At 48.9% G+C, this 12,706-nt stretch overlaps 1 protein-coding gene across 1 annotated transcript in view; it reads left to right on the forward strand.

The window, feature by feature from the left end:
- LOC140388107 (solute carrier organic anion transporter family member 1C1-like) overlaps positions 1 to 12,706 on the forward strand; it is a 68,516-nt gene that overhangs the window by 35,036 nt on the left and 20,774 nt on the right. The window contains exon 9 of the mRNA XM_072471762.1: positions 3,114 to 3,309. Coding sequence (XP_072327863.1) covers positions 3,114 to 3,309 — 196 coding nt within the window. The remainder of the gene's footprint in view (positions 1 to 3,113; positions 3,310 to 12,706) is intronic.

Below are 12,706 nucleotides of genomic sequence, written 5' to 3' on the forward strand. Positions count from 1 at the left end.
CTGTGGAGGAAGTGGGCATTTCAGGTTTTAGACCTTGATGATTTGCTTCAAGGCAGGCCACATTCAGACCTCCATGACCCACCTCATTAGCATTGAAGTGTGCTGCAAGCATATGCCTGATCCGTGTTGGGAACGTACAAGGTTCCAAATGCTACAAATGCTGCAGTTGTGGATTAAGGCTTGTGGAGGCAATCTTGCTTCATCTTAGCATCACGAAGTTGGGGAGCATGTAAACAGGTGAGGTTGTCCAAAGGCTCCACTGAATGAGCAACGGTGAAGGTACGTTGATATAGTTCCAAGTCAGGATGGTGTGTGACTTGGGGTGGAACCTGGAGGTGGTGGTGTTCCCATACATCTGCCGTTTTTGTCCTCCCAAATTGTAGTGTTTGCCGGTATAGGAGAAATTGTTAATTGCAGCACAATGCTCTGAATGATCACTGAGAAGTGGGGTATCTAAATGATGAATACCACACCATCTCTGTTGCAGAGCCTATTCTTTACCTATGTGACATAGACTGTAGTAGGGTTGGGTTGACAGGGAAATTTGATGCCCAACCTTATGCTCAGGGCCAGTAGGATTTCTATCATCCACTTGAATCACAACCTGTTCACTGTCGTGCTTCCAATGCATGTACTCAAGCACAAGGCCACAACTCATGTAACCATTGGAAGATAAATGTACAATCGGAGCAATCTCAACGAACCCCATCCTGAATGTGCAGCACGGTGGCACAGTGGTTAGCACTGCAGTCTCACGGCGCCGAGGTCCCAGGTTCGATCCCGGCTCTGGGTCCCTGTTCGTGTGGAGTTTGCACATTCTCCCCGTGTTTGCGTGGGGTTCGCCCCCACAACCCAAACTTGTGCATGGTAGGTGGATTGACCATGTTGAATTGCCCTTTAATTGGAAAAAATGAATTGGGCACTCTGAATTTTTTTTTTAAACCACCCTGAATTTCTCAAATACATCAAAGCAGGGGTCCTTCTATGCACCAGATGAGATATATTCCCTTGGGAGACCTGTTTTGGGATAATCATAAGTGTATTCCTGATGACTCTCAAAGGAGAGGTGAGAAAGGCCCCACATGAGCCCCCTCTACATCTAGCCCCATTAACAACTCCTTCTACAGCTTTCTCCCTCAAATGTTTGCTTAGCTTGTTTGCTCAACTACTCCTTCTAGGAGTGAGCTCCAAATTTTACCCATTTTTCTGGTAAATACATTTATCCTGTATTTCCTGTTGGATCTACAGGTGATTATCTGTAATTTATGGCTGCATGGTTTGTTTTCCTCCACAGGTAAAAACATCTTCTCTATGCCTAGCCTGCTTTTAAAATATTAAAGGCCTCTATTAGGTCACACTTAGACCTATTTCTCCTCGAGTAAGGGGCTCCTAGTTCACCCTTTCGAATCCTACAGTGTAGAGGGAGGCCATTTGGCCCATTGAGTCTGCACTATTCCTTTGAAAGAACATAGAACATTACAGCGCAGTACAGGCCCTACGGCCTTTGATGTTGCGCCGACCTGTGAAACCACTCTAAAGTCCATCTACACTATTCCCTTATCGTCCATATGTCTATCCAATGTCCATTTGAATGCCCTTAGTGTTGCCGAGTCCATTACTGTTGCAGGCAGGGCATTCAACGCCCTTACTACTCTGAGTAAAGAACCTACCTCTGACATCTGTCTTATATCTATCACCCCTCGATTTAAAGCTATGTCCCCTCGTGCTAGACATCACCATCCGAGGAAAAAGGCTCTCACTGTCCACCCTATCCAATCCTCTGATCATCTTGTATGCCTCAATTAAGTCACCTCTTAACCTTCTTCTCTCCAACGAAAACAGCCTCAAGTCCCTCAGCCTTTCCTCATAAGATCTTTTCTCCATACCAGGCAACATTCTGGTAAATCTCCTCTGCACCCTATGTAATGCTTCCACATCCTTCCTATAATGCGGCGACCAGAATTGGCACGCAATACTCCAAATGCGGCCGCACCAGAGTTTTGTACAGCTGCAACATGACCTCATGGCTCCGAAACTCAAGACCTGACCTAGGCCCAATCCCCTGCCCTATCTCTGTGAACCCTTCTAACTTTTGCGCACCAAGGAGCAATTTAGCATGGCCAATCCACCTAGCATGCACATCTTTGGAGTGTGGGTGGAAACCAGAGCCCTTGGAGGAAACCCAGGCAGACATGGGAGAATGTGCAAACTCCACACAGGCAGTCACCGAGGTCAGAATCGAACCCGGATCCCTTGCACTGTGTGGCAACAGTGCTAACCACTCACTGCACTATTGTGCTGCCGTGAATAAACTTCTTGAGATGTATAATCTCTCAGTTTTAATGTCATCCTTGCAAATCAGCTTTGCACCCTCTGCAGTGCCTCTGTTCTTTCAGTAATATGGGAACCAGAACTGTGCATTACACTCCAATCAGAACACAATTACTGGGTGAATAGACAGTAAACAGACATATTGGGCTGGATTCTACATCCCGCCGCGCCACTTTTCTGCCTCAACCCGCTGGCGCGATTCTCCGTTATGGTGGCTGGTCAATGGGGTTGTGGGGCAGCACCACGTGGTCGGGAAACCCACTTGTTGTTGAAGTGTGAGTGGAATAATGTTGGATCTGATCACTTTTCGAGTGTTAATGTTCAGAACATAGAAAGTAAGCAACCTAAACACAAGGACAGCCAGAATTAAATTAATGCCAATACAATATATAAAGGAGCTACCCTTTATTGAATGTTCTGTTGTCATTTGATAAAATCAACGGCAATTTTGAGCATCAACTTCTGCACTCGTTCACCCCCAATTTTACACCTATACACTTTATTGGTGGAAAATGATGGGCAAGCCAGTGCATTAAATAAGGACCACCCTACCCTCACCACAAGCAACCCCCCCCTCCCTCCACCCCCCACCCCCCACCTCCCCCACCCCCTGTCCTCAGTCATTTTCTTCCATTCCTTCTGAACATCTCAGTTACTGATGTTAGGCACTGGATTGGGCTGTGAGAAACCAAATTTTCAAGGACGAGTATAAGGATGCATAGCTACGTGAAAAGGTATGATGACCAGCGTAATATGGTGTTAACACGGGCATCTTTTTCCAGGAGTTGTCAACGTTCCTCCTGTGGCAATTGGGATTTTCTGTGGAGGATTTGTGATGAAGAAGTTCAAGATAAAATTGATTGGAGCTGCAAAGTTCTGCATCGGTACCGCTGTTGTTTCATGGATGTTCCTCATCTCGTATCTCGCAATGGGCTGCCAAAGGACCCCAGTGGCAGGTTTAACTGCCTCCTACACGGGGTAGGTATAGTTCCCGGAACATAGTGGCAAGACAGTCGCCATGTGTATATGTGCACACACGTGTGCACCTCCTGTTCAGCGCTCACCTGCAGCATTATTTATTTAAATTAACCTCTAACCATGGTGATGGGCGAAGGCCGACATTGCAGGCCACCAGCGAGGCTGAATGAAACAGAAAGAGTTCATAGTTGCTTGTTTTAAGAAAATAAAGTCTTGTATTTACATAATGCCTTACCTGAATGTAGGGTATTCCAAAGTGATTTACAACCAATGATGCCTACTGCAGCAGAATTACTATATGCCTTGACCTGTTCAAGGTGGCACTTGCATTATCTCGTGGACCATTCATGCCCAGCATCACTCCATGTGCTGATGCTACCTCTGTACTATTCTGTAGTGTTAGGGTCTGATCTGGAGGCTGTGAGTGTGACATTCAGTACCAATGCCTCTGCTTCCTCGCTGTCATCCTGCTATTCCTCCTCTGCCTCACCATCTGAAAGGAGAAAGGCTCAAAGGGTTAGATTTAAATCAAAATACTGCGGGTGCTGGAGATTTGAAAAGAAAAGCAGAAAATGCTGGAAAACCTCAACAGGTTTGGCAGCATCTGCAGGAGAGAGAACGTTTCGAGTTCCTCAGGGTAGTGTCCCAACCCAACTATCTTCAGCTGCTTCATTAACGACTCCCTTTCATCATAAGGTCAGAAGTGGGGATTTTCGCAGATGACTGCACAATGTTCAGCACCATTCACAACTCATCAGAGACTGAAGCAGACCATATCCTAATGCAACATGGTCTGGACAATATCCAGGCTTAGGCTAACAAGTGGCAAGTAACATTTGTACCACACAAGTGTCAGGCAATGATAATCTCCAACAAGAGAGAATCTGACTATCACCCCTTGCCATTCATTGGCATTACCATCACTGAAATCCCCACTATCAACATCCTGGAGCTTATCATTGACCTGAAACTGAACTGGAAGAGCCATATATAATGTGCCAACAAGAGCAGGTCAGACACTAGGAATCCTTCGGCTAGTAACTCACCTCTTGTTTCCCAAAAGCCTGTCCCAAAATCGGCAAGGCACAAGTCAGGAGTGCGAAGAAATACTCTCCACTTGCCTGGAGGAGTGTGGCTCCAACAATACAAAAGAAGGTCGCCACCATCCAGGACAAAACAGCCCACTTGATTGGCACCCCTTGCACAAACATTTGCTCCCTCGACCACAGGTGCGCAATAGCAGCCGTGTGTACCACACACAAGATGCGCTGCAGAAATCACCAAGACTCCCTAGACAATGCCTTCCAAACCCAAGATCACTACCATCTAGAATGACAAAGGCAACAGATGCATGGGAACACCACCACCTGGAGGTTCCTCTCTGAGCCACCTACCAGCCTGACGTGGAACTATATCACTGTTCCTTCACTGTCACTGGGTCAAAATCCTGAGACTCCCTTCCTGACAGCACAGTGGGTGTACCTACACCACATGGCCTGCAGAGGTTCACAAAGGCAGCTCACCACTACCTTCTAAAGAGTAATTAGGGGCGGCACGGTGGCACAGTGGTTAGCACCGCTGTCTCTTGTTGTTCTATACCAACATTGAGGGCATTTAAAAGTTTATTGGATAAGCATATGGATGATAATGGCATAGTGTAGGTTAGATGGCTTTTGTTTCGGTGCAACATCGTGGGCCGAAGGGCCTGTACTGCGCTGTATCGTTCTATGTTCTCACGGCGCCAGATTTGATCCCGGCCCGAGGTCACCCTCCACATGGAGTTTGCACATTCTCCCCTGTTTGCATGGGCAGGGTAGGTGGATTGGCCACACTAAATTGCCCCTTAATTGGAAAAAAATGAATTGGGTACTCTAAATTTATTTTTTAAAAATTAAAAAAAACAAAAACAAAGTGTAATTAGGGATTGGCAATAAATGCTGGACTAAACAGTGACACACACATCCCATGAATGAAAAAAAAGTCCAATATAACTCTTCTTCAGAACTGGGTAAGACTGTGTAGGGCGTAAGTAAGAGGTGCATGCTTACATTATCTGCAGCTTGTAAATCAGAACAATGTGTGGGATAAGTGCTGATTGGGAAGTGAGAAAGAGGATTAGGTTTGAACGTACCATCATCTTCAATGGTTTTTGACCCACCACTGGTCTTGGTCTCAGCAGTGGATGTCCGGTGCCAGCTAGCATCAATCTCCGCTATGGGAGTTGGGATATGAAGCCGTGCCTCTCCCTCTTCGCTTAGTGCCTGCTGATTTTTGACTTGATTTATTGTCACATGTACCGAAATACAGTGAAAAGCATTTTCTGCGGCCAAGGAAACGTACACAGTATGTACATAGTAGACAAAAAGAATAATCAACAGAGAATATTGACAAATGGTACATCGACAAACAGTGATTGGTTACAGTGCGGAACAAGGGGCCAAACAAAGCAAATACATGAGCAAGAGCAGCATAGGGCAGCGTGAATAGTGTCCTTACAGGGAACAGATCAGTCCGAGGGAGTCGTTGAGGAGTCTTGCAGCTGTGGGGAAGAAGCTGTTCCTATGTCTGGATGTGCGGGTCTTCAGACTTCTGTACCTTCTGCCTGATGGAAGGGTCTGGAGGAAGGCAATGCCTGTGGGAGGGGGGTCACTGATAATGCTGTCTGCCTTCCTGAGGCAGCGGGAGGTGCATACAGAATCAATGTGGGGGTGGCAAGCTTGTGTGGTGCGTTGAGCTGAGTTCACCACACTCTGTAGTTTCTTACAAAGAAAAGAACAAAGACAAGTACAGCACAGGAACAAGCCCTTCAGCCCTCCAGGCCTGCACCGACCATGCTGCCCGTCAAAACTAAAATCTTCTACACTTCCAGGGTCCGTATCCCTCTATTCCCATCCTATGGATCTTGGACCAAGCAGTTGCCATACCAGGCTGTGATGCAGCTGGATAGAATGCTCTCTATCGCACATCTATGCTGCCTCCAGTTGTGCATCACCTTTCCTGCAAGAGAGAATGTCAGTGAATGTGGTGCAGTGTGCTTAAGTCATTTTCCTGTGTGCAAGCTGTGAGATGTGACAATTGCAACCATGCTAAGGAACTGGTCAGTGGATAGGCAATGGTTAATATTTATGTAACAATTGTAGGCAATGCAACAGTTATCCATCCCATTCTGCTGCAAAAACACAAGAAAAGCCGCCCAACTATGGCTAGCAAAATAAATAAAGGATAGTTTTAGATCCAAAACAGAGTCACATAATATTCAGTAAGCCTGAGGATTGGAAGCAGTTCAGAATTCAGCAAAGGAGGATCGAGAGATTGATTAAGAGGGGAAAAATAGAGATATGAGAGTAAACTTGCAAGTAACACAAAAGCAGACTGAAAAACCTTCTGCAAGTATGTTAAAAGAAAAAGATTAGTGAAGATAAATGTAGGTCCCTTACAGACTTAAATGGGAGAATATATAATAGAGAACAAGGAAATGGCAGAGCAATTAAACAACTACTTTAGTGCTGTCTTTACAGAGGAATGCTAAGGAACCAAAGGTCTAGTGAGAAGGAGATGTAGAAGGAAATTAATATTACTAAAAAAAAAGCTAGATAAATTAATGAACTGAGTGCTGATAAATCCCCAGCACCTGATAATTTACATCCCAGGGATATGGCCATGGAAATAATGGATGCGTTTGTTGTCATCTTCCAAAATTCTGAATGTTCTGAAACATTCCCAGCAGATTGAAGGGTGGCAAATGTAATTTGGTTATTTAAAAGAGGGGGGAGGGAGAAAACAGGGAATTACAGACCATTTAGTGCAACATCAGTAGTCGGGAAAATACTCGAGTCTATTATAAAGCATGTGATAATAGGACACTTAAAAATCAATGGCACTAGACAAATTTAACATGGATTATGAAAGGAAAATAATGTTTGACAAACCTACTGCAGTTTTTTGAGGATATAATGTGAAATAGATGAGGGTGATCCAATGGATGTGGTGGTACTTTTGTAGATTCAGAAAGCTTTGATAAGTCCCGCATAAGAAGTTAGTGTGCAAACTTAAAGCACATGGGGTTGGGGGTAATATATTGGCAAGCAGTTCAGAAGGCAAATGATATGTTGGCCGACATTGCAACATGACTTGAGTCATAGTGCAGCTGTACAGGGCCTAGATGAGACCATACCCGGAGCAGCTTTGGTCTCCTCACCGAAGAAAAGAGGGACTTGCCATAGAGAGAGTGCAACGAAGGTTCACCAGACTGATTCCTGGGATGGCAGGATTGTCGTATGAGGAGAGATTTGGTTGACTAGGCCAGTATTCACTGGAGTTTGGAAGAATGAGAGGGGATCTAATTGAAACATATAAAATTCTGTGAGGGCTGGTCAGATTAGCTGCTGGTATGTTGTGTCCTCTGGCTGGGGGGTGGGGGCAGGGCATAGAGCAAGGTATCACAGTCTTAGGATATGGAGTAGGAGGTGTACCCAGCTGTGGCCAATGGCTAACCCCATTTCAGAGCTGGAGCTGCAGGTGATGCTGAGGACATCGTGAATAGCTAGTTTAGCAAGGTGGTCACACCACAGGTGAGGCCTACACAGAAGAAAGGGAATGGGTGACCACCAGACAAAGTAAAAGGCTCAGGAAGGACATTTAGGAGTCCCCTGTGATCAACCCCCTCTCAAACAGATGTACCGCTTTTGATAATGTTACGGGGGATGGTGTCTCAGGGGAAAGGAGCAGGAGCCAAGTTCATGGCACCGTATGTGGCTCTGCTGCACAGAAGGGAAGGAAAGTGAGCGGCAGGGCTATGGTGATAGGGGATTCAATCACTTCAAAAAAATTAAAAATTTAGAGTACCCAATCAATTTTTTCCAATTAAGGGGCAATTTAGTGTGGCCAATCCACCTAGCCTGCACATCTTTGGGTTGTGGGGGTGAAACCCACGCAAACACAGGGAGAATGTGCAAACTCCACACGGACAGTGACCCAGAGCCGGGATCGAACCTGGGACCTCGGGGCCATGAGGCAACAGGGCTAACCCACTGCGCCACCGTGCTGCCCAGGGATTCAATAATAAAGGGTACTTTTGTAAGGGCCACGAAGAATCCAGCACGAGTTTTAAGGATACAAAGTCATAACATTTATTTACTATAACATATATACATAACAGTAGCAGTAACTTCCCTTGCTACATACTCCTTCCTCCTGGTTCCTGAACTGGCCAGCTTATTTATACTCGGAGTTTACTAGTGGTTTCTCTGCCCCCCTCATTGGGGAAGCTCATACTCCCACAGGATTGTGGGATAGTCATTAGTCCCCAGCCAATGGTAAGTAGGCAGGTTATAACAGGTACATACAGGCACTTCTGTGGCTGCAGACTTGAATCGTTGATGGTATGTTGTCTCCCTCATGCCAGGGTCAGGGATGTCACTGAGCAGCTGCAGGGAATTCTGGAGAGGGAGGGTGAAGAACCAGCGGTCGTGGGATGTGGATCTACAAGCTAACTATAAGAAATTAGGAGATAAATTAAAATGCAGGTCATCAAATGTAATAATCTCAGGATTACTTCCAGTGGGAGCAGGAATAAGAGGATAGATCAGATGAATGCGTAGCTGGAGAATTTATGTACCAGGGAGAGATTTAGATTCTTGAGGCATTGAGACCTGTCCTGGGGAAGATGGGACCTGTCCAAGCTGGATGGGTTCCTCCCAGGCAGTGCTGAGACCAATATCCTTACCAGGGCTTTTTCTAGTTCTGTTGGGGAGGTTTTAAAGTAGTATGGCAGGGGGATGGGAATTCAAGGGTAGGTTTAGATGGGTCAGATTCAGGTCATGGAACAGGAGGTAGAACGCTAGTTAGCGATGTAATCAGCAAAGTGGAAAAAGAAAAGAAACAAAGGTTAAAATATGTCCAGCAAAAGAAATTGACAGTGTTGAACTGTTTATACTTCAATGCAAGGAGTATTACAAACACGGCAGATGAACTACGGGCACAGATAGACACATGGCAACAGGACGCCGTTGGGCCAGGCACCTATACCCCTGCTGGCAGCGACAGTTATGTGGTGCCGGGTATGGTAACAGGTGTGGGGTGCTGCGGGGGTGGTGAGGGGGAGGTGAAGTGGTGAAGGGGTGGAGGGAGAGGGCAGGTGGGATGGTGAGGAGGTGGTGAGGGGATGGTGAGGGGGTGGTGAGGGGGTGGTGAGGAGGTGGTGAGGAGGGGGTGAGGGGATGATGAGGAGGTGGTGAGGGGGTGGTGAGGAGGTGGTGAGGGGATGATGAGGAGGTGGTGAGGGGGTGGTGAGGAGGTGGTGAGGGGGTGGTGAGGGGGAGGTTTGGTGTGTGGGTAGTGCAGGTGTGTGGGCATGGTGTGGGGGTGGTCAGGGGGTGGTGAGGGGGGAGGTGAAGTGGTGAAGGGGTGGAGGGAGAGGGCAGGTGGTATGGTGAGGGGGTGGTGAGGGGGTGGTGAGGTGGAGATGTGGTGTGTGGGTAGTGCAGGTGTGTGGGGGTGGTCAGGGGGTGGGGTGGCGTGGGGAACGTGCCACGTGTGCCACAGGAACACCCCAACGCATCGGGGGCTCTGCCTCGGTGACTGTTCTCCCTCTTTGGGCCCACCAATCAGGTCCAGTGCCTGCTGGTCCCCGGCGGTGAGGAGCCACAGTTCCGGCAGTCCCCCTCCTGCCTTCTCTCTCTCTCCCTCTACCGTTAATCGCTGCCTTCTCCCGGGGATGGTCGGGGGGGGGGGGGGGGGGGGGGTGCTCAGTGGTAGGCAGCAGGGGGGTTGGGCAGCTGATGGCCTTTGTGAACAAGGAACCCGTCCATGGCGGACGGTATGGGTACTGATATGTGGTGCAGGGTAGGGAGCGGGCACACTGCCGACGGGTGGAGTTTGGTCGGCCTCCGTGGGGGTTACAGGATGTGTGGGGCTTTGGTTGCTGTCAGGGAGACAGTGCTCGTTACTCACCCTGGCTGCCCTGAGGAGGCTGTGCAGCTTCTTCCTGCACTGACGTCCGGTTGTGGCAGTGGGGCCCACGGCCTCAGAGCCTCTGCTATCTGAGCCCACACCCTGTGTATGGCGGCGGTTGGCAGCCTCCTTCCCACCCCGGGGAATAGGATAGCCCGCCTCTCCTCCTCAGCGTCCAACAGGAGCTCAAGCCCTGCGTCCGCAAACCGGGGTGACGCTCTCCGTGCTGCCACCTTGTTGGCTGGGATGAGTGTGTGTGGGGAGTGGAGTGCTAATATGTGGCTGCAGCTTGTCAGCCTCGCGAGTGGCAACCCCGACCTCAGCGAATCGGACACCGTTTTTCATTTGAATTGACCGGATTCCACGTGGTGCCGGTGCTGGTCCATTAACGCATCAGGAATTGCTCCAGGACCGGCGCCAATTTAGTTGTCGTAGAAGTTCCACTGATTCAGTCCCGGCGTCAACACTTACTTTGTTTCTGAAACAGAGAATCACGCCCAAAGAGACTTAAGAAGGGATGTCCAGAACTTAAGGCCTGCGTGGCTGGAGACAAAGCCACCCAGCGAGAAGGCAGTCGGGATGGGAAAGAGTTCGGAGTGGAAGGACTGCAGACTTCACTGAGATTTGTTGGTTTGAAAGAGGTTGCAGCAACAGGGAGGAGCAATGGTTGTGGCCGGCACGGGGTGGGGCGGGGGGGGGGGGGGGGGGGGGGCGTTGGTGCGTTGTTGGGTGGCACAGAGCAATCTGAACACAAGAGTAAGAATTTTAACGACAAGCAATTGACCTTATGGTAGCCAGTGTCGGTCAACAACCACGGGTGGCAGGGATGGAGGGATGGAAGTGGGAGAAAGGGTCTTGGTGTGAGTTGGGGTCTGGGCTGCAGAATTTCAGGTGAGATTAAATCTATGGAGGGTGGGAGATGGGAGACTGGCTCGGAAAGCATTGGAATAGCCAGAGCTGTGGAAAGAACAAATTAGTGAAAATTGCAGGTATTGATATGTGGTGCAAGGTATTGTCAGAACAGTATATATGCAGATGCCTAATTTGATTTCTATCTTACAATCATATTTCATGTCATGACTAATGTTATTCAATTTCTTTGCAAGCAGCAGGGCAACATAAGCTTTATGATCTGCATCACCTTCAGTTCGTCAATAGGTTGATGGTCCACCCACTGTGACATTTAAACATGTGCTACAATTACATTCTTCAATATCAGATTGAATAATTATGGTGAAGCATTCCACTACATTTCTAAATAACATAGATGAAGGCATAGAGAAATGTATGGCTAAGTTTGCTGATGGAACCGAGTGAAGCAGCGCAGTAAACTTTGGAGAAGGGAGCAGAAAGTTAGAAAGGGGAGTTGAATAATTGTGTGAGCGTCAAAGATTGTGGCAATTGGAGATTCAAGATGGGAAGTGTTTGATTCTTTTGGAACAAAGAAAGAAGGTCAGAGTGTTTTCTAATTGGTGGCAAGTTGGAATTGTGAAGGTGCAGGCTAATACAAGGATCCAACTCACTAAATCATGAAAAGCTGGTGGACAGACATAAATAATAAGTTAAAAGGCTAAAGGAAAGTTGACCTTTGGGGATTGGCACTTACTGAGGTGAAAGTTATGCTACAGGCATATAAAACTCTGTTTAAAATCCCATCCAGTGGTGTAGTGGGAAACCTGGAGGTGCAGGAGCATTAAGAACATGTACTAGCCATTATTTATGAACCTACAATTAGATTGCTTCCCTATGTATTAATCAGCTGGACCCTGCATCACCGCTCTGGCAGGCTCACCCAGACTCCGCACCACTGGTACGATTTCCTTACCCGGGCCCCCGCTCTGCCACTCCAGCTGCCTCACCTAAACCCCGCACCACAGCTCCGGCTGCCTCACCTCGGCCCCGCACCACAGCTCCGGCTGCCTCGCCTAGGCCCCGCACCACAGCTCCGGCTGCCTCGCCTAGGCCCCGCACCACACCTCCGGCTGCCTCACCTCGGCCCCGCACCACAGCTCCGGCTGCCTCGCCTAGGCCCCATACCACAGCTCCACGTGCCTGAACTAGGCCCCACACCGCAGCTCCGGCTGCCTCGCCTAGGCCCCACACCACAGCTCCGGCTGCCTCGCCTCGGCCCCGCACCACAGCTCCGGCTGCCTCACCTCGGTCCCGCACCACAGCTCCAGCTGCCTCACCTCGGCCCTGCACCACAGCTCCGACTGCCTCGCCTAGGCCCCGCACCTCAGCTCCGGCTGCCTCGCCTAGGCCCCGCACCACAGCTCCGGCTGCCTCGCCTAGGCCCCGCACCACAGCTCCGGCTGCCTCACCTCGGCCCCGCACCACAGCTCCGACTGCCTCGCCTAGGCCCCGCACCACAGCTCCGACTGCCTCGCCTAGGCCCCGCACCACAGCTCCAGGTGCCTCGCCTAGACCCCGCACCACAGCTCCAGGT

Source organism: Scyliorhinus torazame, chromosome 13, assembly GCF_047496885.1.
Source record: "Scyliorhinus torazame isolate Kashiwa2021f chromosome 13, sScyTor2.1, whole genome shotgun sequence".
NCBI lineage: Eukaryota > Metazoa > Chordata > Chondrichthyes > Carcharhiniformes > Scyliorhinidae > Scyliorhinus > Scyliorhinus torazame.